Source organism: Populus nigra, chromosome 19, assembly GCF_951802175.1.
Source record: "Populus nigra chromosome 19, ddPopNigr1.1, whole genome shotgun sequence".
Taxonomy (NCBI): domain Eukaryota; kingdom Viridiplantae; phylum Streptophyta; class Magnoliopsida; order Malpighiales; family Salicaceae; genus Populus; species Populus nigra.
The window spans coordinates 13224199-13249826 of NC_084870.1; the positions used below are offsets into that span (position 1 = coordinate 13224199).

The window sequence follows — 25628 nt, forward strand, 5'->3', positions numbered from 1 at the left end:
TAGAATTATTGAAGAGAATAACTATTCTGCAATCTCAAGTTGGTAAAACCAGCTAGATTAGAGTAATTTTAGAGATTCAAGAACTACAAACTAAAAATGCTTAGCTTCTGTTACTAATGATGTCTAACTTTAGAGTAATTTTAGAGATTCAAGAACTACAACTCTGAATTAGCTCCTTTAATTGAGCTGATCTAGCAAAGTGCGTGTTGAGAAAAACTCATAGCTCAAATAAAAGTTGGAACAGAGCACAACTCAATGACACGGGAACACACGCAAACAAACACCTACTCCCTAATGTCAAGCTAAATTGTCATTCCAAGCAGTATAAGGAACATAAACAAGTGTTGCTGTTATGATGGCTATTTCAAGACTGCTATGGTGATTTCGGAAATACAATTTTGCCAAAATAACTCACCTTCACCAAACATTGCTGTCCTTGGGAGTGGCATTCTATTTTCCCAACAAATAGCAGAACCAATTTTCCCAACCGGAGTCTCAAAAACCGGAATCGTTGATCCATCTCCAAATCCCCACACTATACGCTCCACCGCCGTTGGCATAACTTTTCGATGCTTCCTCAAGCCATTCAATCGACAACAACAAAGAGCACAAAAAGAAAAGGTCTTAGGCGCAGTCTTTCTTATCAGGAACAGCAATGGCTGAAGCATGATACTTCCTGAAATCCTCTCTGCCTTTAGCTGTACGACTACCAATAGCAGCACCAAAACTTGATCCTCTAGGATAACCACCAATAAATGCTTCAGGAAACACAACCAATTGAGACCCAAAACCGGCTGCCCCAGCCAGCAATCTCTCAGCCTAATCTTTACACACAAGAATCCGAAACTAGAACATGATTACAAACAAAATAAAGTTTCCTTTTCTTCTGGGGCATAACGAATTCAAGTACCTAGAGTGGCAGGAGTATCATAGAAGACGGTGGTGGCTTGAACAACAGTGGCACGGACAGTCGGTACGTGCTGAAGGGTCGGAATCCATGTCTACCTCTGCAAAAAGTGGGCTTTCTGATGGTGGGACAGTAGGGACAAGAGCCATGTTTATGTCTGAGCGGAGAGTGTTTGGTCTGCTGCCGTACTTACTGTCTGAGAATTGTCAACTCAAGTCTCACAATGTCTTTGCCTTTTCTTTCTTTTTTTTTTCTTGATTCTTCTTTATTATACACGCAGATTGGATAGATTGATACTAGTTGAATAAAAAACCTTTAAAAAAAACTAAAAAGTTTTGTAATCACAAAAAGTTTTGTCAAATTTTCTTTGAAGTGACGAATTGCAATTTTTTTTAGTTGTATTATGGTGATGTATTTTAGTGCTGAGTATTTCCGGTTTGGTCCGGTTTTAAATCAAAATAAGCAACCAAATCAATTTTTTTTTTTAATTTTTTGAACCAAACCGAACCGAAAACTGGTTCAAACCGATTAATTTCGGTTCGGTTCGATTTTTTTCCCTTCCAAACCGGTTCAAACCCAATGGTCCTCTCTGCTTCTCCTACAACCTTGACCGCAACAACCCCAATGGTCCTCTCTGCTTCTCCTACAACCTTGACCACAACAACGTCCAACTGCACATAGCGTTGATTGTTCGAGGGAAAGTTCATCCATTTCATTGTAATTAATCAAATGGCAGGGGGTTGTAGAAATCCACGGATATGAAAAACAAAAGAAAAGGAATGGATCTACTATTCCAATTCCATTTGTGGCACAGACTCAACAAGAAAATTAAAACCTAAAGGAACCAAATCCAGAAGGGAAGGGAGAAAAATCAAAGACAGAGGGTAAAGTGAGAGAGATGCAGAGAGGGGGGGACGCGGCGGCTAAGGTTAGGAAATGTTTGTATTTATACTTTTTTTTTTAAAATGCTGGTTGATTGAACCGGTTCGGTTCGGTTCAATCGGTTTCAGACTTTAGAAATCGAACCGAACTGAACCGGAATTTTTTTGTGATTTTTTAATCGGTTAATTTAGTTTTTTTTCTGTTCGGTTTTTTTGGTTATTTTTTTTTGGTTTTCTCGGTTTAATCGGTTTATCGGTTTTTTTGCTCACCTCTAATGTATTTATTGGATTTTTGTCAATAATTTTTATTAAAAAAATTGTTGAAAAGCACTGATTATTTATTTTTTTATATGTTATGTATTGGTTTTTCAATATTATGATCTGACTATTTGTGAATGATCGCTAATTTATTTATTTTGTATAGATATTTTGTAATAAAAATCCCTCCTGGTAGTGCTTATTTTTCTTGTTAATGTACTTGGATCACGTATTAATAGTAATAATAACAAAAGATAAGACGGTAGTTTATTTCAAATAACTTTGCAGTTCTTAATTAATGGTAAAATTAAAGAAATCAAAATATTTTTATTAATTTATCCCATTAATTTAAACCTACCAAAATACTGCTAAAGAACCCCATCTACGAAACAGAGTCTCATAATTATGAAATAAGATTTAAAATACTTTATTTTGGAAATCAACTCCATAATTACGAGTTGCATGGTTACCGTTTTGGATCCCATCTACGAAACAGAGTTTCAATAACGTAGGGTTCATCCTCCGGCCACCCGGGGGTTTTCATCCATAAATAAATCCCATCATCTCTTACTATCCAAAGGGCTTCCTCGTTCACCGCCCAGGTGGACAGATCAAAGCCACCATGCTTCCCGGCATTCGAGAACGACCAGAACACATCCAAAGAAGCATGGGATTTCTTGTCCTTGGACATATTGCACCAGAATAATGTGGTCCTGAAGAAGTTTACCCTGAAACTAAACTTGAATTCATCCCTGGTCTTGATATATTGGGGGCCAAGATCGTCATCCCCAGACTTGCAGTGCGCAAACAACACCTTCTTGTTGCTCAGTCGATTGACAATACGTACAGTCCAGGCAGTAGAGGGAGTTATGGCTATTGCCAGGAGAAGCAAAATTGCTTTGACGTGGAGGGAACCCATTGCCTTGGCACAATAAACTTTTTTCTTTAATTAATTTATCCCCTTCAGCACGGTGAAGAGAGCTAGAGAACCATATATTGATCTCTTCTTGAGCAAATTACTACAAACAAGCAAATGCACGCATGTATATAATTACCAAGCACTGTTATGCGTTAACACTGCCATGAGGTTTTGCTTGATTAATGGCCAATTAATTCTCTTTCTGTTTTGTTTTTTTTTGGAAATATTTAATATTGTTTTCTTTTCTTTACTGGCAATAAGTTTCCAGATAATATCGGGTTTTTTTTTTTATCTCAACATGATTAGTGTATTAATTAAATCTTACTTATTCTACAAGTTTGTACTTTATTGAAATTATTATCATGTGGCCTTCTTGAAATATAGCATGAAAGTATAACAATATTAAAAGAAATCATAACAATATTTAAAAGTTATATATTATTTATTAAGTCGAAAGATACAGATAAGCTAAAACATTATAAATAGTTATATATTTGGAGGAAGGATTGGAATTGATATTAGTTAATAAAAAAGCATTGTTATAAAAATATAATAGTTTCTAATGTTTTTTCTTAGATACAGAATTTTATCATCTATTTTTTAATTTTTTTTCTTGGATTTTAAATGGTAGGATTTTATCATATAAGAACAAATATATTATATCTTTATTAATGAAATTATTTATTTGTTTACATTTTATGATTTTATTATCGAAATTTATATTATATTTTTGACATCATTTTATATAGTCACAGTGATTCTTCGTATACTTGAATTGAATGCATGAATTAAGAGGATTTGATTTTGACCACGAATTCATTTAGACTATTTAAGTATGTTTGGATTCATGAATATGTATGTGTCGATTCATCTAATCCAGAGGGCACAATAAGAATTCTACAACTATGATGACTCATTAATGTGAGCCAAGTTATTTAGAAACTCCCTCCTGTATATAATTCTTTTTCCAATTAATTACTGTTATATAACATGTTTTTATATAAAATTCTTAAAAATAATTATTTGTGGTAGTTATTATTTTTCATGGAAGTCTAATTATTTAAATTTAATACTTAAAGATCTAGGAATCAATTTTTATATATAAAAATGTTAAGTATAGTTTATTTTTAAATTATTTTAAGTAAAGTTTTGTGGTGTTTAGAAAGTAAAGAGTGATATACTATTAATTACTCCATCTCTGATATTGCACCTGGAATCTTTAAATTTAAAGGAAAAATTGGAATATTTTTCTATTTTATAAGTAATATTATTATTTTTATTTATTCTTTAAAATTAAATGGAATTAACGGATAAGCATTTTTACAGTACTTGTTATCCAATTTTTAAAAGCTAAAGAACTGATTCGAACAGAATTAAAGAAGAGACATTCAATTGTAAAAATCAATTAAGTTTGGATACTGAAACTCACATTACCATAGGTTTTTGGAATCCCTTATTCACAAATGATAAAATTATCATTACAATTAAAAAAAATGAGGTGGAAAATATTGTTAATATGAATAGTTAACCACCTCAACTTTTTTAATTCCATTCACATCCTTCTTCTTCTTCTTTTCTTATGATTGTGTCTCCCGGTGTGAGATTTTTTCTCATGCGGATATTCTTACTCTTTTCTTTTCTTTTTTAATTGGATCTTCCCGGTGTTGGGAAACAAATCCAATGCTCGGTTGATATTGGTTTGGCAAATTCAAATTCAATTTCATTGTTTTTCTTTACTAAATCCTTGAGTTATTGGCTAAATTAACACATATTAATTATTCTTGAGTTGAAAAACTTTATTCTGAAGAACATCTCCATGAGCTGCATGCATGGTTACCTCTTTGGTTGCCATCTAAGATACAGAATTTCATCAATGTAGTCGTTTTTAAATGCATCCCCCCCGGGATCTCTTATCTTTAAATAAATCCCATCATCTCTTATTACCCAGACGGCTTTTTCGTTCACAGTCCAGGTGGACAGATGATCAATGCCGCCATGCTTCTTGGCATCCCCACTCGGCCAGAACACGTCGAAGGAAGCTTGAGATTTTCTGCCCTTCGACATGTAGCACCAGAATAATGTGGTCCTGAACAAGTTTACCCCGAAACTAAACTTGAATTCATCCCTGTGCTTGATATATTGGGGGCCAAGATCGTCATCTCCAGACCTGCAGTGCGCAAACAGCACCTTCTTGTGGCTCAGTCGATTTAGAATACGTACAGTCCAGGCAGTAGAGGGAGTTATGGCTATTGCCAGGAGAAGGAAAATTGCTTTGATGTGGAGGGAACCCATTGCCTTAGCACATTAAACTTTTTTCTTTCCTTTTTCTTTAATTTCGGAACTACAGAAAGTACTATATATATAATCACAAGCATTGTTATGCGTTAATAATGTCATTTCGGTTGATTAATAGCCATTTAATTCTCTCTGTTTTTTTTTGGGAAATATTTAATGTTTCTTTTCTTTTCTTTATTCGCAATAAGTTTCTACTATCTCAACATGAGTGGTTTATTAATTGTATTTTATTCAGTCCAATAAAATTATATTTTATTGAAATTAATCATTATAATGTGGCCAAGGATGGTTCTTTTCTTCATTTTTTTTTGTCGATGTACGTACGTTAATTGAATACATGATTCGATTGCCAAAATTTTGTATTTAATTTAATTCTCAAAGATTTAATTAAGAGCACTTCACCACGAATACATTTAGAATATTAATGAAGTATGTTTGGATTGATGAACACGTACGTACGAAAAGGTGTTCGAATCTTCTAATCTAGAGGGAAGAGTCAGGATTCTACAGTATATCATGATGACTCGTTAATGTAAGCCAAGTTATTTAAAATCTAATTTTAATTATTATATAACTTTATTTCAAAAAAAATTTATTGTATATATATATATATATGAAATTACTTCTGTTATAACAATACAATGTTTTAGTATCATATCAACAAGTTTATTTTATTGTTCGAGAAATTAACATGTGAATAATTATAATTAATTAATATATTAAGTGAAGTGATAATTAATATTTTCACACGCACTAATTTGTTTTAAAGAAAAAAAATAAATTAACTTTTGAACACTTAAAACCATATCTCGTTTTTATTTTTTTTCATAAGAGACCATGCAACCGAGTAAAATACTAAAAATTATTTATGTTGTGTTGCCTCAGCTTCTGCAAACCGAGTCAGAGAAACATAGGCGTGCCACGTGACAAGTACGGTCCGTACAAAAGCCTCAACATGTCTTCCACACTGGTCTGGCCAGAGACAAGATTCCTCCGCTAGACACGCAAAAAGCCCAGAGAAAGCAAAGCAAGGCACCATATTCATGGTTAATACCAATCAACAAGTCAAAAAAGCAAAGCAAAGAATCCCCAGATTCTGCAGCTAAGCTATTTTATGTTTGCCATCTTTCTTTCTCAAACCATAATTAAGACAACATATAGGTACAGGAGTGAGTACGTACTACTACTTTGTTATTGTTATTAATTTCTCAGAGAGTTGTGTACGTACGTTGACGAGGAGGATGACTTCAGGGGAGGTGTCTCGAGAGACCCAGATGTCCATTGAAGCTACGTCTATGTTTCCTGGCTTTAGGTTTTCACCAACAGATGTAGAGTTGATTTCTTATTATCTGAAAAGGAAGATTGAGGGAGCTGAGAAATGTGTTGAAGTTATTTCTGAGATTGAAATTTGTAAACACGAGCCTTGGGATTTGCCAGGTTTTTAATTTCCACACTTTACCACTATTCTTTGCTTTAAAAAAAATAAAAAAGAAAATTAAGGTTAGTTCTTTCTGTATTCCTTTATTAGATTAAAAAAAATTCCCAAAATGAGATTCTTTCTTTTAATTTAAATCAAAATGAAGTTTCGATTGAACAGATTAATCTGTTTTACTTTATCCAACCCATAACTTGACCAGATTATAGACGAGTTGTATTTAATAATTTTGTATTTTATACCTCCTTGATCATTATTTTTATTTTAAAAGTATTCAAAAATCGAAATTAAGTTTTGATTGATGCATTCAGGAAAATTTATAAATATTTTCATACGTCGTTCCAAGATTTGATGTCATTTCTTATGGTGTTATAAGTTGAGTTCCGTTGAATGAAAGGATTTTATTTTACTTTTTTGGTATTTTGCACATGATACATGAACTGCATCCGTCTATGTTCGTACTGTGTAATCATGTCCTTCGTCAAATAGTAAGCATGATAAATCATGTTAAGATAGAATAGTAAAGTAACCAATATTATTATAATAATTATTATTATTATTTAGGCGCTGATTAATTCTGATTATTTTAAACCAGAGAAATCTGTCATCCAATCGGAGAATGAGTGGTTCTTCTTTTCGGCTCGTGGAAGAAAATACCCGAATGGGTCACAAAGTAAGAGGGCAACTGAACTTGGTTACTGGAAAGCAACTGGCAAGGAACGTAACGTGAAGTCAGGTTCTGATGTGATTGGTACCAAGAGGACTCTTGTGTTCCACGTAGGTCGTGCGCCGAAAGGGGAAAGAACAGAGTGGATCATGCATGAATATTGTATGCAAGGACAATCCCAGGTGATGATTTGTGCTGACATTTCTGAGTTGTTCTGCTAGCTTTTATTGAAACTGAGGTTTAAATTAGAGAAAAATGTTGGCATGGATGACTCTTATAATATGAAATCATGCCTTCAACTGCTAGTTGTGAAATGTTTGATTAGCTTCCACATTATTAACCATATGTTGATGCAGTGCCTATGTGTGTGGATATATTATGCGAAGCCACACATCTTTCTCTCCAAATAGAAGATAACTTTTCTGATAGTGATAGGTATATTTTCTGATTGATCTGAAGTAGGATTTGGTTGCTAGTGGAGAATTTATGGGGCTGGCATACCTCAGGATTTCTTAGGAGTGATTAATGTCATAATCATTGTCATTAAACATGTTTCAGATGAAAGGATTAGTGTCATATATGACCATTCCTCAATTATAGAGCCCTACTGAATTAGGTTTCGGGAGCAAATGTTTTCGAGCTGGTAAACATCATCACATTGTAGTCTCACAATTTTAGAAGCTCAATAGTTTCCTTGAACAGAAGGAATGTTAGCTGGTGCTTCACTGATTTATTGTCAGTAGTTCAATATGGGTTATGTGTGAGCTTGTTAATTATGGCCCTTTACATTGAAGGACCTTTTCATGTTCTAGTTTGGATGCATGTTCGAACCCACCTGAAAGGCAGCCAGACATGAAATTGATTGTTAGGTGTTTTACTGGATCATCTATGAGAGCAGAAATTTGAATTTCTTGTTTGAGCTCTGGATGACATATGCTTATTATTATTATTATTTAATACATATGATTACGATGGTATCTAATAAGAGACATAAATATTTCTGTCATTTGCATTTTCTGGAATAAATATTGGGGACTGTGATATTTCTTTATTCTTGATTGATTTCCAGTTGAAAAATCAGCTGTAGGCTTTCAAACTGTTGTTTGGTTGAGTGATTACATGCTGCAGATGTAATTTTGATGAGAATATTCTTCATTCAGTGGACGAGCATCTGTTTATTGTAAGATGATAAGGTTTATACTTGAATTTAATCGTATATTGCAGGATTCTTTAGTCGTTTGCCGCCTGCGGAAGAATGCCGAGTTCCGTCTCAGTGATACTTCAAACCAGGGTGATGTAAATGAAAGGCATTTGTCAACCACGCATAATAGTAGTAATGCCGTTTCTGATGGTGGTATTGATCAGGGGGGGGTACCTGCAAGTGAGAAGGCTGCTGAATGCTCGAATAGCTATGAATCTTACTCTATTGAGCAACTTTCTTCAGCGTCCGAATCTGAACTGAAATTATCAAATGATGTTGCCTTGGCAGAGTCTTCCAGCCACCAGAAGGTCTGATTATTTATTTATTCCTTTTCAATCCCGTGGTACGTAATTTGATTTCTCTGCGACAATTAGTAAGTGTTTTTGATTCATGCTGTTCTTGAATTCCAGGATTCTGACAACTATGAGGATTTTTATGCTGATATACTGAAGGATGATATTATTAAACTCGATGAAACTCCTTTTTATGCCTCTCCTGGGCTTCGTTCACTGGTTGCAAGCAACTCTCAGGCTGAAACAAGACCTGAACAACCAGTCGAAATGTTTATGTCGGGGGCACTTCCTTTATCCTCAATTTCTTCACAAGGAACTGAAAATCAGCCAGTCGAGATGTTTATGTCGGAGGCACTTCCTTTACGCTCAGTTCCTTCGCAAGGAACAGAAAATCAGCCTGTCGAGATGTTTATGTCGGAGGCACTTCGTTTATCCTCAATTTCTTTGCAAGGAACTGAAAATCAGCCAGTCGAGATGTTTATGTCGGAGGCACTTCCTTTATCCTCAATTTCTTGGCAAGGAACTGAAAATCAGCCAGTTGAGATGTTTATGTCGGGGGCACTTCCTTTACACTCAATCCTAGGAACTGAAAATCAGCCAGTTGAGATGTTTATGTCGGGGGCACTTCCTTCACCCTCAATCCTAGGAACTGAAAATCAGCCAGTTGAGATGTTTATGTCGGAGGCACTTCCTTCACCCTCAATCCTAGGAACAGAAAATCAGCCAGCCGAGATATTTATGTCGGAGGCACTTCCTTCACCCTCAAATTCTTCGCAAGGAACAGCAAACCGAAGAATGAAGCTGAGGAGGCAAATGCCTGGTATGTCTCAAGCAGAGATGCATGTTAATAATGTAGGTGAGGAAGGTAAGTTGCCATGCTCAAAGGAGCCTCCAAAATGTGTGCTTAGTTTACTCTCTGCAAAGACGGGCAAGCTTCGACATATTTCTACAGTTTTTATTATCCTGACTTTACTGGTTGTGTTTGTGTACTTGTTGGGAGGCTTCAAGTAAGTCAAAAGGATCATACATGCCACCATGTACAGAACCTAGCTCCTGGCATTAAATGTACAAATGTCAGATTGGCAAGATGTTTATATGTAATTAAACATAGCAAATGATTAGAGGAGAACTTAGCCATCAAAACAAGATATGTAATTAATTCTTAGTTGCATAATAATAAAGAAGCATGCCTGGATTTGATTAAGGCATGGAATAAAATATTCTCTAGCTCCTAGGCTTCGTAAGTTAAACTGTCATACTTGAAAACCAACAATTTTGTCTCTTGCTTTTGTTGACTGCTGTTTTATTGAACATATGTTTATTTTTCTCTGAACTCGCATTGTAAAAGTATTTTTTATATGAAGAAGCATTGAATTAATGTTTTTTTTAATGTATTTCAATGATTTTAATGTATTGATATAAAAAGAGGGGTTTGTTTGTATGTTTAAAATTGTAATTTAGTGCAGAAGCATTGAATTAATGCTTTTTTTTTAATGTATTTAAATGATTTTAATGTCTTAATATAAAAAGAGGGGTTTGTTTGTATGTTTAAAATTGTAATTTAGTGCGTTTTAAAAGTATTTTTGATATGAAAAAGTATTGAATTAATATTTTTTTAATGTATTTCTATGATTTTAATGTGTAGATATAAAAGGAATGATCTGTGTGTAAGTTTAAAACTGTAATTGAGTGCCTTTTAAAAATATTTTTGATATGAAAAGGCATTGAATTAATGTTTTTTTAATGTATTTCGATAATTTTAATGTGTCGATATAAAAAGAGGAGGTTTGTTTGTAAGTTTAAAATTGTAATTAAGTGCATTTTAAAAGTATTTTTGATATGAAAAGGCATTGAATTAATAGTTTTTTAATATATTTCGATGATTTTAATCTCTTAATATAAAAAATAAAATAAAAATCAGAAAAAAAATATTTTAATATAATTTCAAGTGAAAAACACTTTTAAAAAACATCTTATACCACAATATCAAATACACACAATAAATTAGAGCACAATTATCATTAATATCTTTTTAAAAAAAAAAAAATTGAGTTTGAACATCTTGTTGGTTAACTATCTAGGTGGTGGCCCAATGATAAGAGCTTGGGATCAAAAGGTTTGCTCCCTTTGTGGTCTCAGGTTCGAGCCCTGTGGTTGCTCATATGATGACCACTGGAGGCTTACATGGTTGTTAACTTTAGGGCCCGTGGGATTAGTCGAGGTGCGCACAAGCTGGCCCGGATACTCACGTTAAACTAAAAAAAAATGCATTAACAAAAAAAAAAAGATTTTCAGCCTCTTCTAAGTTTCCAATCCGGGATTATAACATAGAAACCGGACTAATTAAATTAACCTTCAAGAATAGTGTTATCCTGTTTAAATTGTTTATTAATTCTTTTTGCTGGCATACAATAGGATAATTGAAGGAATTTTAATGGGGAAATATTTGTATACAAAATGGATTCATAATTCAGTAATTTAAAGTTTTAAATCGAAAATGATGTACAACAACATTGTATATAAACTTTCATGCACGATTACATAGAATTGTGTATCTTTAAAATCGTGAAATTTTTTAAAACTTTGTTTGGAAGTGGGCTAATTTTTATTGTTAAGATGTCTTTAAAAAATATATTGATTTTGTAAAACATCAAATTAATGATTGTTTTTTTGTTTTTTAATAATTTTAATATACTGATATTAAAAATAAAAAATAAATTTTTAATAAATTTTTAAATAAAAAATTATTTAAAAGATCAATCTTCACCCCGAATCGTGAATAGCGTTTATCAGGAGTGAAGCTATTAACCTGAGTTGGTTGGTGGCCGGAGGGAAATGAATGAAGTGACATTGTAGCTGGGGATTTGAATTATATGCAGGCATTTGACTAGTAGCAGTAACTTGGTCGGTGAAAATGGAAAAGGCAGCTGGGAAGGGTGACAAATTCAATATTTCATTGGAATTCGGTGCACAAGAATGTTTATTTTCATGTTTTAAAAGTATAGTTTTTTAAAAAATATTTTTATTTATTCAATTATTATCACAATTTTAGACACTTTCTGAATCAAGAAGAGGTGGAAGGTATCCATTTCTTTTCTTCTAAATTCTTTAGTTTCATCTAGCCTTATCTCTTAAATATCTTGTTTCATTCTTTAGATTGAATTAAGCTTTACATATATATAAACAAAATAAAATTTGGAGAAGCTGGCATTGATTGAATTAAATGAAGCTAACTTGATCAAACCTAGTTGTTGTCGAGCTAACTTTTATTTCTCTCTCGTCGTCCGTCCTTGTATTTGGTGTCACTCATGAATTCTATCTTCCCTTTCATCAATCAATAAATAGTTTTTTTGAGAAATCAAAGCATCAATGGCTTCCACGGAACCATCTTGTCGTCCTTTCTTTTGACGAGAATTCTCTACTTTTTTGCATGCTTGGTAAAGGGTTCTTATCTCTCAAGCTAAAACATTAATGCTTATATTACTCTGTTTGCTTTTCTTATTAAATGAAGTTCTTAAACCATTCTCAAATGGATTTCGGAAAAGTCTCCGCTTTCCTTTAATAAGCTCACCGGAACTTCTTTTCCGGTTGCTACTACTACGTACGAAGATGAGAAGATATAATACATAGAAAAGAAAAGCTTACCGAATTATTGCCTTTTTAGTAGATTTCAAAATAAAAAATATATTGTCTTATAGAAGAACATTCTTATCTTTTAAGAACAATAAATTATTTATTTTTCACTAATTTAAGTTTCTTTTTGTTGTAAAATATCAAATCAATATAAAAGATCCATTTTTAAAAATCTTTTGGGAAAAAATAGTTTATGATAGTCGACGTATTATAAGCTGATATATAGATAAAAGAAAAAAAAAAACTAAGGCTGAATAATAATAAAAGAAAATAATTTTCAAAAGTGTAAAATATTGTCCTCTAGCTAGCTCTAGCTCGTTCTACTTTCTAAATGGTTGCCAAGATTATGTACGTCCATGAATCAAACCTCAAAGTAGAAAACAGAGGAATATGGCCGATGGATCGTTGATTATTATGCAGTGAATCTTTACCAGAAGTTAGCTAACTATTTATATATTACATGTGACTCTTGTTAATTATTACTTGTATATATTGCTACGCAACATAATTAAAGCAGTCAGAATTATTAGAGAAGTAACTTAAAAAAAAAAATTAGTATTATCACCTAATTAATTAAATAAACAGCTAATTTCCTTAAGCAACATGTACAAGATACAATAAAGATAGCATTGGAACTCTTCAAATGAGTTAAATTAAGATGCTGATTTTTTTTAGAAAATATTGTTGTAATAAATAACTTCTGAGGCTTTTTTTTAAAAAAAAAACAGATTTCATAATTTATTTTATATATTTAAAACTCGGTTTGATTTGAAAAATCAAGGATGCGTTTTTTGGTTCTGAGTTTGATTTTTGAATTAATCCATTGACGAAATTAATAAATATGGAGGTCCGGTGGAGGTTCTAGCTTTAGGTGGAACATTATTCAGCAAGTTATTTCTCTTCATTTAATTTATATTTTTTGCATATATATTAAAAGGACAACCACTCGTCTTAAAAAAGTAGATATGAATTTTATTATCATAATTTCTCTTTAATTAATATTTATCTAAACTATTTCTCATCCACCACCTTAATACGCATGCATATTTACTTCCTAATTATTATTTTTTATTGATATACCTTTAGCCTGCTCTGAAGTTGTAGCAAAATCAATTGTTAATTTTCCAACCAAAATTGTAACAATAAAAGTAGATAGATTACTTACTTAATTATCTTTATAAATTAGGCCTTTAAACATCTTCAAAGCAACGACATGGCATCTCTCCTTTGATTAGTACTTGCACCATTAAGTTAGTTCAACGATAATTCAACCTCAACCAACATTCACCGATCGAGCACTAAGAACTCACTTGGGATGGATGCCCTAATTATCCCTCCCACCGCCCATCTTCCTTTATTGCTTAATCTCTACTTAATTATTCTACTCATTCAATGGTTAAGTAGGTACTTTACATTTAAATTTTTTCTTTTAGCTATATATTTTCCTATAAGATTCCAAGATTTCTGACCCAAAAAATAATAAATCAACCATTAATAAAAGGGTAATTCAAGAGAAGGGATGGCTGTATTTTTTTGTTTTTTGTTTTTTGAGAAATAGCTAGCTAGAGACCGATCGATGGCTATTTTTGGCTACAAATTAAGAAGATATATATAACCATCTTTAATTTGTTCATAATTTATGACCATAGCTAACTTCATTAAACAGCCCCTTTTCCTTTCAGAATATATAAAGATCCAACCTCTTCTTTTGGATTGGAACAAATTGAGTTGGCTTGGGGAAGGGAAAAAAATCTATCAAATACAGATATGATTTCATTAATGAAAACCAATTTTGATGGAGAAGAATAAATATGCATATATGCTTGAATGAGCTAGATTGCATGGCAACTATTTATTACATGCTACTCCTTTTAAATATTGTATAGCTACGCAGCAGAAAGTAGTCAAAATCATTAGGGAAGAAACGTCAAGAGAAAAGAAAGATATATACTATCACCAATGAAATAAACAAACAGTCTACTCAAGCTACCTGCACAAGATACAATTAATTAAGATAGCGCATAATTGAATCTCAAATGAGTAAAATATTTAAGATGCCGATTTTCTTAGAAAAATATTATAATACATAACATCTAAAGCATATATAAAACTCAATCCAGATGTACCCAGGTCAAATTCAGGTTACATAACATTTTAAGTATGGTTTTAAAATTTATTTTGGAGTCCATCTAAAAAAAATATCCAGGTAACGACTTGAAAGAATTGACTTATTTTTTTTAAAAAAAAATTCAAAATGTTCATTGTCACGTAACATTTTAAGTATGGTTTAAAATATAATATGGGGTTGATCTAAAAACAAATCCAGGTCACGAGCTAATTTATTTTTTTTTTTAAATCAAAACATATTGTTTAATTTGGGTAAAAAAAAACAATCATCCATCTCCAAAGCAATGGCATGGCGTCTCCTCTGGTTAGTAATTGCACGCTCAATCAAGTTAGCTGAATGGCAATCCAACGGCCTCAACCAACATTTACCAAGCACCAAGAACTCACCTGGATAGCACTGATTAGTTTCTATCAAATACAGATATGATTTCATCAATGAAAACCATATATATATATATATATATATATATATATATATATATATATATATAGGAGGACAATGATTGCGATGAATGGCTAGCTATTCAAGTTTTCTTACAAATTTAATGCTGATACCAGTACTGTATTTGGACAGGACAATGCTTGCGAGAAATTGCCTATAAATTCAAATGGTTGGATATTGAGTATTATTATATATCCAAGTTATTTTTTATTTTATAAAAAGATTATCGTGATATGTTCAGTACCTACAAATTAAATGATGTGGTTGGGAGAATTCCTAATTAAGTATTGCTTCATTTATAGTAAAATTAGGACAGTCGTTTTTTCTTGAAAAGCATCCTTCTTTTCCTTTTCTTTCTTTTTTCAGAATTATCTTAAAACTATACGTATTTTAAGGAATATATTAGCATTAATATATGAATATTATAAAAACTGGCCCGCAACGTTTCCTAAGAAAGTGCGGCTACAATATTCAACCTATCCCAATATTTGCCTACCCTAATTTTGCAATTAAATTCACGAGAAAGAAAGGGAAGAAGATCAAAAATGTACAGGCTCAAGTTCTTGCTCAACGCGCGTCGACGGTCAAGGCTTTCCTAAGCTTATCAGCCACAAAACCCCACAACCAAATTTCTTAAGTCGTCAACTAAATAAAAGTCAATGTTCAATACTTGTAATAAATGATAGATAGGTATAGATTTAGCCTCCCTGAGCTAAGTGCATGCTGCTCCTTGATAACTATTTGAGGAGGAGGGAACCCTAGCTCCCAAATGAATAAGTGGTCAAGAGGAAACATCACCTCCTAGCTAAATATCCTGAGACAATACAAATGGTGACCATATTTTCACCATCCATATTTAAATCCTTGAACGAAGAGATCATCACAAACAACATTTGAAGCGCACCCAAATTTGTTAAGAAATAAAAAGAGAGAAATCAAGGTTGTTAACAGAAATCAATAATGGCATGAATGCTGTTTGGTACTCCCTCCTGCTAACCATACATGCACATAATAAACCACATGTACAGCTTCGATTGATGAGTACGTCAACAAAAAGTGGTGGATCAATGGTAAAATTCAATACTCTGATAAAATTTGAAATCAAAATCCAACTTTTTTTTTTAATATTTACGTAAACTACCAGAAAATTAACAAATATAAACAGAAACATCAACGAAAAAACCTCATCGATATATTACGATGACCTTTACCGATAGGATTTTCTATTGGTCTATCTATCAGTAATCACTGACAAAAAAATTTTGTCGATGTATATCGAGGGAATGACGAAGAGTATTACAGTGGGATTCAAAAAGAAAAATCGTATAGTAGTGACGTTGTATTTTTATCAACAAAATGATCAACAAATTTACTTACAGAATAATTTCATTGGTAATATTTAATTTATGACCTAACGATCGACTTTCCTCTTCCCCTTTTCCATTTCTTCTTCTTTCTTATGCATCTTTTTCCGCAACAAACAACGACCCCCTCCCCCCAATCTCAACACAATTCAATACCCCACAACAAATCCGGCCACCATAACATTTAGTTTGTCAGCATTCATGTTCTGATTCAAATTTTATTGAGAATTCTCCACTTGAAGTAATAAAATCTACCATTTTTTTATTTGAACTCAATTTCAAAATATTGATTTTTTTTGTAGTATATGCATAATTTTTTTGTGTTTACTTGTTTTATAGTTTTTTCTCATATAAATTTGTTATATGGATTTATGATTTGTACTTGTTAGAGTTTATTTTAGGTTTGGTAAAATTATATTTGTTTGTAAATTGATGAAACTTATGTTGAATTTCTACCTTAGGTGTTTTGTGATTAAAAAAATAATGGCTTATATAAGGGGTCCGTTTTATATTTTATCAATTTTATTGTCAAGTTGAAAATTTTGATAAATAACAAATTTAAATTTATATAGATAATTGATAATTTGAATTTATATTACATAATATTTGATTACTGTCTCAAAATAAAAGAAACTAACACAACATAAACAAATGGGACATATCTTTTTATCCTTTCTATTTTTTAAGAACTATCTAGAAATCAATATATTTTGTCTCTATTTATGCTCTTCAACCAAAACACGTTTTTATCTCTTTTGTATCTGTCTCTTTTATCTTAAAACATTAACAAAATATAATTATAAAGTTTTAAAAAACCATACACATGTATGCTGATCAATTATAAATAATAATAATAATAATAATAATAATAATAATAATAATAATAAGTCGGGCACTAGCTATATGCTAGCTATTTGAGTCACGTTTCGTTGTGGGTTGAAAATGTTTTCTTTCTTAAAAAAAAGTGTATATGCAGACTTTTACGACGTGTTTTTGTACATAAAGAAATCTCAAGCGGAATTCAAAAGGTTCATGCATATATCTAATTAATAAATCAAGAACTATTTATGCAACAAAAAAAATTTATCAAGCCCGATCCTTACTCGGCTAAAGTTAATTAGTCAAATCTGTAACCTGGGTCATGGAATCAATAGGGTTCAACAATTTTTTTTTACAATTCTTGATTTAAAATAAACACCTATAAAATTAAGAACTAACAAAATATTAAAGTGATTAGAAAATAAAATAAAACTGAAATTAATCATGTTGCTCAATTAATAATCAATCAAATATTAAGTGATAAAATTAAAGAAAAAGCAAAAAAGACTCAGTCTCTCAGGTTAGGAAGGCCTTGGAATCCTGGGCCTCTAGAAAAAGGATCGGGCACGGGGGTCTTATTACTTTTAATTTTTTTAATGCTTTGAAAAAAAATATCAGGTGATGTTTCGCCTACACTACCTAGATTTCGATGACCTTTGGTCGCGGGAAAATCATGTTGGTTTATTTCAAACCAAGAGAAGCTCATTTCCAACCATATTTCAACCCGAAAAAACCATAAAAACATCCTAAGCATCTTCTAAAACATATACCTAACCTTTAACAACCCAAAAAATGGATCCAAAACCCACAATCAATCCAAAACAAAAATTCTTTTCGGGTTTAAATTTACTATTCCATACAAGTTAAGGGGGGAAAACATGCACCTTGTATAAACTTTTTCATAAAAAAAAAACTTATTAACACTAAAATCACTCGTTTTCTTGGTCAAAATTAGTCTCCAATAATTTTTTTTCTACAACCAGAATTCAATCACTTTCTCTTGCCTCTCTCAAATCAGGAACCAAAAAATAAAAAAATAAAATTTGAGATCAAAATTGAATTTCATAAAATTTTAAGAATTAAAAATTTATAATTTAAAAAGTTAATGATCATGGTGGCTATCTAGTCCCAAGTTCAGAAACAACATCTTTAATTTTTTTTTCATGTTTTTTTATCATAGCCACCTATCTTTGAATATTATTATTTCTTAATAAATATGTTTTAATTCGTCATTAATTTGGGCCTAAAAAAACAAGTCAATGTGGCAATTTGTAATAATTTGTTCTTTAATAAATAATGACGTGGAAAATAGTATAGTTTTTTAGAGTATTTGTTAACGAGAGGCAATATTTAATTCCCCCTTATTGGGCCGGGGTATTTCGTCTGCCACAATTAATACAATTTGTGGCAATAATTTACCCTCCTCCACCAGTTTTTTCTTGCATCAAATTCACTTTCTATCACCTTTTGCTTTCTCCCTTTAATTTCTATCCTTACCCTCTAGCCCTACCCATAATTAATTAGCAACTAAAGAAAACCCCATCTTTTCTGTCCCTTCCTCAAAATCACTATATAATGGTGTAAAGGAAAATTTCAACAAGAAACTCTTGTAATTAGTTGTGGAGGATAGATGCATACTAGCTAGCTACCTAATTTAGGTACTACTGTTCATATTGCCAATTCTACCTTTACCACTTCTAAGACTTCCAATTCTTCTTTGATACAAGGTAGGCTATTTTATTCAAATCTTATATCACACCTCTTGTTCTAAATTTTGTTTAACTATTTAATTTTCTGATTTTACTGTTTCATTCATTTTCTAAAGGAAATGAGTAAAGGAGGGAATAGCCCGATGTTGGATTTGAAGCTGAACCTTTCACCACCTAGGCCTAATCAACAGGTTGAATCGCTTTCGAATTCATCTTGGGATGTGTCGGCAGACAGCTCATGTGTTTCGTCGGAGCCTGAAGACATGAATGTCAACTACCGCAGCTGCCCAGACACAACTCCTATGGTGCTAGTTGGCTGTCCTCGATGCCTCATGTATATTATGTTATCCGAGGTGGATCCCAAATGCCCGAAATGCAAGAGCACAGTCTTGCTTGATTTTCTCCGCGAGGAAAACACCAAGAAGACAACAAACTGAAAGGAAGATCCTCGCGGGTTCTTCTAGTTGTTCTTCATTCAAAAACAAATGTTACTTTCTTGCCTAGCTAAGGTCTTTTTCATAATTTTGATCTTTATGTCTATCCAGCTTTACCTCTTTTTTATTTTCTAATTCTCTCTCTCTTCTGTTCAATGTTGGCTCAGTTTTTGGTTCTGCTATCTTTGTTCAATGAAGTTCTTGTTTGAGAGCAGTACTTTGGTTGCCTACAAGACGGATCACATACAATTTAGGTTTTTAATTCATCAATACAGCTTCTTATAAAAAAATTTAATTGATCATGAGTACGTGTTTCTCTGATTCATGCCATGTTCTTCCTTCTCTTTTTTATTTCATGAATACATGCCAAGTTCAGTCAGCCTATGTGTATGTAAATCTCTTTCAAGTTTAGTTCCTTAAAGATTTCCAATCTCTACATGAAATCTGTATAGTAATTACTGCATGCAATGGCATGGAAAAAGCACTGGAGTAGTAGTAAATAACTAGTTTCGGAAGCGTACTTTATCATCATGAAGTTGGTTATTTTTTAAAATATTTTTTTATTATTAAATATATTAAAATAATTTATTTTTATTTTTAATATTAATACATTAAAACAACCGAAAATTATTTAAAAATTTTTATTTTTATTTTTAATATTAACACATTAAAACAACTGTTTGCATCAAAATCAATGCACTCAACTGTTTCGTCGGGGTAGGTGAAGCATCTTCTCTGATTTCCTGTGCGAACAACAAATAGTCAAATATCATGAAGCAGACACATGTAGATGTAAAATGATCTGCTGAATCTTTAAAATTAATGACAGGAAATATAAATGGAGCTATTGATTGAGAGATTGCAAGACATTGTGTAATATCTAAGCAAAACCAAAGTACATCTACTTTATAGTTTGGTTCACATGGGTGAGCATCTGATAGATGAGAGATTTGAAAGCTCTATTTAATTTGTAGCACCGAAAGAAATTCTCAAGAGTGAATTCGATAAGTGTGAATGTTTGATAAATATTGTGTTTTTTTATAAAAAAAAAATAAAATTGAAATACATGATATGGTTTATTCTAAAGTTGATTAATTATTTTTCCTGGTAACGAGAAAAAAACTTATGGTACTAAAATTGTAATTAGCAATACTTACTCAATATATACATTCGTTGAATTATGCCATGAATTTTCTCCCTTGTAACTCTCGAGTGAGTAATTGTATATTTTAAAATTTGAACTCGAAACCTCAATTTTGATATTAATTTGGAAATATAATTTAATTATTACTCAGGCCACAACCAAGAGATTTGCGTATTCCATCTGTGTTTACTGTTAATATTACCGATAGATATATTTCTTTGATATTTTACAGAGAGTTCTGAAATATTTACTATTCATGTCACAATCACTGACGGCTAGTTTATCAGTGATTTATTATTGAAAATACAGACGGAATAAGTTCATCAATAAAGTTCTCACGGGAAATTATTTTTTTGGCTCGCTTCCCCTGTCTGTAAGATCGTCTGTGTTTGGGTTTTTTTTTTCCCGACCGAAGTAACGATGAAAATGAGAATTACCGACAATCAATATTTCAATAGACGAATTCCGTCAGTGAAGCCGTCAGTAAAAATATTACTGATGAATTGTATGTCTTATACCGACAGAATAAATCTATTAATAAAATTGTTTAATGGTATAGTGGTATAATATTCCTCTAGCAATCATTCATATGTTGATGCAAAGCAAGAAATTTTAATTTATAATAAATCTCATTATCATTCTTTATACATTGTATATTTTTTTTAAAAAAAAAGATTGAAATATGTGATATTTTTCATCAATTTTATGTCTTGGTTTTAGAATGCACTCTTGTTCCTAAAATCAAGCTGCAATGATCAAAGATGACTTCCAGGTCTCTCTACTTCACACACTTGTTCATATCAAACCCTCTATGCAAATAAATCCCTTCAACTGCTGAAGATCATTTACAGAGGCTAAGATCACACGAATTGGAATTAGGTAAAGGGTTTGATTGAAGTAGAGGGACCCTGTGTCCTTTTCAGTTGGTTCTTTTGCCCAGTATTCGTACCTCTAACATAAGAACCGTGGTCGCATTTAACGATTTTACTGAAAGAGTACTGGTATTCCACTCCCATTTTATCGGTAAGTATTTTATTGACCGGCTTACAAATAAAAACAATTTGTTGAAAAAATCCTTGTTGATAATTTATGGTTTATTAGTAATAAATTTACTGATAGATTTACAGATGGACAAAGCACGTTAAAAAAAAATTACTCACTTCATTATATTAGTAATTCCCTCAGAAAATTTGTCGTGCAACCGATGGAATACCATATGTAATTCCATTAGAGAGTTAACAGTAGCCATGATATTTGCAATAATTCGTTTTTAACTCTCTGGAATATACCAACGTCAATAATATTTAAGAATATTTTTTTAAAAAAAACATATATTTAACAGAAGTAGAAAAATAATTAAAATCAAATATATATAAAAAATTAAAATAATATAAAAATTATAAATATAAACATTTGTACGTTCAAATAGAATAAATCTAAAACAGAAACGGCGCTGAAGGAGGAGGAGGTTGGTCGTCGTTGGGATTGTGGGGCCAATAAGGAGCAGCACATGGACCACCCATGTGTGAACTCATCTTTATTACCACTCGACAGAGTTCTTCATAATCCGCAGTGATTTGTGCAAACATCCCATAGTGGTTCGTCAAAATCTTTCAAAAGATCAAAAAACATGGCCACATTTGCATTAGGTTCTTCATCTATAATTGGACATTGATCGGCATAACCCTAATTCATTTTCATTGCATCCATAATCATATTTCTATAAGGATTACTATTTTCATCTATAACTCCATACATGTTGTTAGCACTAGAAATTGATCTAATCATCCTCTTTACCATGGTATCATGAGGAACACATGATTTTCCGTGTGCATACCAATACATGTATTTCTCTATGAACTATTTTTATAGAAAATGTATCGTTACAATATCTGGATCGATAAGATTTTTATTCTCACACCTCTTGCATGAACATCTAATATTGCATCCACTAATATTTCTCGAATTAGATAGTGTATAATTAATAAAACCTTGAACCCTATTATAATAATCTATCATTCGCAAACTCCTGAGGTAAATCTCGATATATCCATGGACGATAATTCATTATTTATATCAAACCTATTTAAATAATGATGACAATATATATTAATTAACTATGTTAACTAAATAAATTTACAAAAATATTAGTTTAACTCAATTTTATTCAATCTATTTTAATAGTTTTCTTAATTAATTATCAATTATATATCTATATAAATTTAAATTTCTACACATTTACCAAAATTTACAACTCAGCAATAAAATTGAAAAAATATAAAATTAATCCGTTAAATAAGTCATTATTTATTTCATCACAAAAGATCAAAGTCAAAATTTCAACATAAATTTTATTAATTTACAAACAAATACAAGTTTATAAAACTTAAAACAAATCATGTGCAAATCATAAATTTATATAACAAAGTTGAAAGTAGCAATTACCATTGTGAATTTATAGAGAAATGGTCCTACTCCTTGTCACTATTTGTTATTACAGACAGCATATATCGTAGACGAATTCATGGGAGTAGATCCCACGTTGTGGAAATTTAGTCACAGATTGAATTGTCACAATCACCTGACTAGGACCTAACTGAGAAAGGGGGCCGGAACTAGCAAAGGGTGGAACCATCCCTAATCGTGATAGCCTGAACAAGATGTTCAGCAAGGTGAAGTATATGTTTGTTATTGTATTTAGGATGTTTTTTTTCTTTAAAAATATATTAAAATAATTATTTTTATTTTTATTATTTTTAATATTAACATGTTAAAATTATATAAAAAAAAAACTAAAAAAACCCTTGAAAATGTATATTAAAAAAAGTTGTTGTCCTGCATATTTGGCTGAGGGAGCTTCAGTACTCTAACCAATATATGGACACAATGTGTTCCGGATAGAGCAAGAAAATAAAATAAAATTAAAAAAAGCTAAATTAAAAGAATTATTTAAAAAAACTAAAATTTTAATTGTTTTACTATTAAACTATAAACATTATTAAGATTCATTTACTAATATTGAATTGATCTAAGCTACCATAGAGCTTTTCATGGTTTGTTTGTGCATGAAGCGGGTGTTTGTTGATATGATTGATAGTAATTTTTAAAAAATATATTTTTAATTAAAAATATATTAAAATAATATTTTTTATTTTTAATGTTAACTCATCAAAATAATTGAAAATTACATCAAAATTATCCATTTAATATTTTTTGAAACAAGAAATAAATTTAAAAAACAATTTGAGAAATAAATTAAACCAAAAAACAAACATATCTATGCTTTTATTTATAATCATATCTATTTTTTAGAATGACCTGCCTGCCTTCTCATTTTTAATAACCAAAAAAGAAAAAATTAATGCATAAGGTTAAAAAAGAATTTTCCTTGTGCTTTTCAAGACATTTTTCAAGATTTCAACCGCAGGCTAGATACTATATAGTGTTTCAAATTTATTAGTACGAGCAGCATCGTTGATTAAATAAAAATTGATGAAGAATGAGTCCTCCATTCGTTTGGAAGATACCTTGACTCATGAAGCAACCATATTTGAAGAAAATAAAATGATAAAAAGCCACCAGAAATTCAGGCTTGAGCTTGACCAAGTACTGGTCAACATTTTTTAATTGGATAAGAACACTTTAATACCATTTGATCATGCTACCTAGTTGATTAATCACTTGTTGGTAATTAATTACCTGTACAGCACCTCAGGGATATAGATTATGATGGTCATGGTTGGGCTAGAGGCCATGGTTTTGGTAATTTGTTCTGTTGGATTAAATTCTCTCATCACGCAATTCCAATCACTAAGTTTTTGCATGCATAAATAGTTTAAATCTAAGGTTAAAGTCCTAGAAAAAAAATCACAAGAAAATTATGTTTTGTTGTAAATACATGAGTTAAGTAGAATAATATGTTTAAAATATAGTGTATTTAATTCTATCATGAAAACTAAGTATAAAAACATAGTCTTTAAATCATGGCTCAATCCAATAGGTTGATCCAGAAAATTCAGGATTCTAAATTTGATTCAGATTGTATTTCTAACTGAACTGATAAAATTTTTATTAATCCAATTAGATTTTTAATGATATAGTTGATCTAATCAAGTTAATCCAAACTTGATTACATCAACAACAAGAAAAAAAATAAGATTTATCTATGGATTGTTAGAGAATAGTAAAAATCATATCTTTTAACCTCACGTAAAAATTTAAGCCAAGAATCCAAGTTTTTTTGGAGTTAGATTCATGAATAGGGTCGGGCAACCTTGAATAAAAACATCATTACAAGGAAATTGACATGATGTTAACCAGGGTGTTACTAACGTAGTAAATATGGTGCAAGTTCCATGTCAATGACGAAACAAAAGTGGCGATGGAGAGATAATCACGGGGCAATAAGACAGCCACTTGCAAGAAAATGTCCGAGAAACCCAAGCAGCATGCACAGAAAAAAGCAATGAAAGACCGAAGCCAACAAGAAAAAGAAGAAAGTGAATGCAGTCTGCTACACTCCGCTCTATGTAATCATTGGATAAAAAAAACGTAATAGCCCCATCTCCTCCCCCTTTCTGTGTCTCTGATCAGCTCCCACTTGATCCCATTACACGACAAGAGTGTCAAACGTACCTACCTACCTACCTACTTCTCTGTAATCTAGACACCCACCTAGGTACATTGAAAATGGTCCAAACTCCAAGTGAACGAAATAAATAAATAAAATAGACACTTGACCTTCTTCTAATCACCGTCATAAATAGTTAAATACACGGCATCCTTCCATTTTATAGTATTAATAAATATGTATGTTTTTGGTTAGATTATATATCCCCTATATATTGTTTTGTTTTGGAAATGAAACTAGCAATTAGTTCTCAAAAATCAAACAATATTAATTCTCTTTAAAAAAATAAAAACAAACAATATTTACATGTCACTTTCAAGATTATAAACAAAATTGTTAACTATTATCTTTTAATAAACAAATATTTGTATCTCTTAATTGCAATAGCATAACGTTAATTCAAATATAAATAAATAATCAAGAATGTCGTGGCATGTATCAAAAGGATAGAGATAAAGGCAAAAGTAGTA

The 25628-nt window shown here is 31.4% G+C and overlaps 2 protein-coding genes, 1 long non-coding RNA gene and 1 pseudogene across 3 annotated transcripts; 2 read left to right on the forward strand and 2 right to left on the reverse strand.

Moving 5' to 3' along the window:
- Window positions 1-198: 198 nt before the first annotated feature.
- On the reverse strand, window positions 199-2965 carry LOC133680235 (bifunctional nitrilase/nitrile hydratase NIT4B-like; annotated as a pseudogene).
- Window positions 2966-4798: 1833 nt separating this feature from the next.
- LOC133680236 (S-protein homolog 1-like) lies at window positions 4799-5257 on the reverse strand. Its single transcript, XM_062103044.1, has one exon. It carries the CDS (start codon window positions 5255-5257, stop codon window positions 4799-4801), a length of 459 nt encoding a protein of 152 aa, XP_061959028.1.
- Window positions 5258-6351: 1094 nt separating this feature from the next.
- Window positions 6352-10074, forward strand: LOC133679811 (NAC domain-containing protein 78-like). Its single transcript, XM_062102514.1, has 4 exons — window positions 6352-6697; window positions 7291-7544; window positions 8587-8871; window positions 8974-10074. The coding sequence occupies exons 1-4, from the start codon at window positions 6502-6504 to the stop codon at window positions 9865-9867; spliced, it is 1629 nt and encodes a 542-aa protein (XP_061958498.1). The 5' UTR covers window positions 6352-6501; the 3' UTR covers window positions 9868-10074.
- Window positions 10075-18601: 8527 nt separating this feature from the next.
- LOC133679885 (uncharacterized) lies at window positions 18602-19598 on the forward strand. The gene is made up of 2 exons (XR_009836226.1): window positions 18602-18968; window positions 19067-19598. It is a non-coding gene; the product is annotated as an uncharacterized LOC133679885 (long non-coding RNA).
- Window positions 19599-25628: the final 6030 nt, after the last annotated feature.

What these genes read in the sequence shown, in the direction of transcription:
- LOC133680236 (XM_062103044.1), bottom strand. Translation starts at nt 5,257, where the DNA reads ATGGGTTCCCTCCACATCAAAGCAATTTTCCTTCTCCTGGCAATAGCC.
- LOC133679811 (XM_062102514.1), top strand. Translation starts at nt 6,502, where the DNA reads ATGACTTCAGGGGAGGTGTCTCGAGAGACCCAGATGTCCATTGAAGCT. An exon ending in CGAGCCTTGGGATTTGCCAG is followed by an intron (nt 6,698 to 7,290) that starts GTTTTTAATTTC and finishes ATTTTAAACCAG; the next exon opens with AGAAATCTGTCATCCAATCG. An exon ending in GTATGCAAGGACAATCCCAG is followed by an intron (nt 7,545 to 8,586) that starts GTGATGATTTGT and finishes CGTATATTGCAG; the next exon opens with GATTCTTTAGTCGTTTGCCG.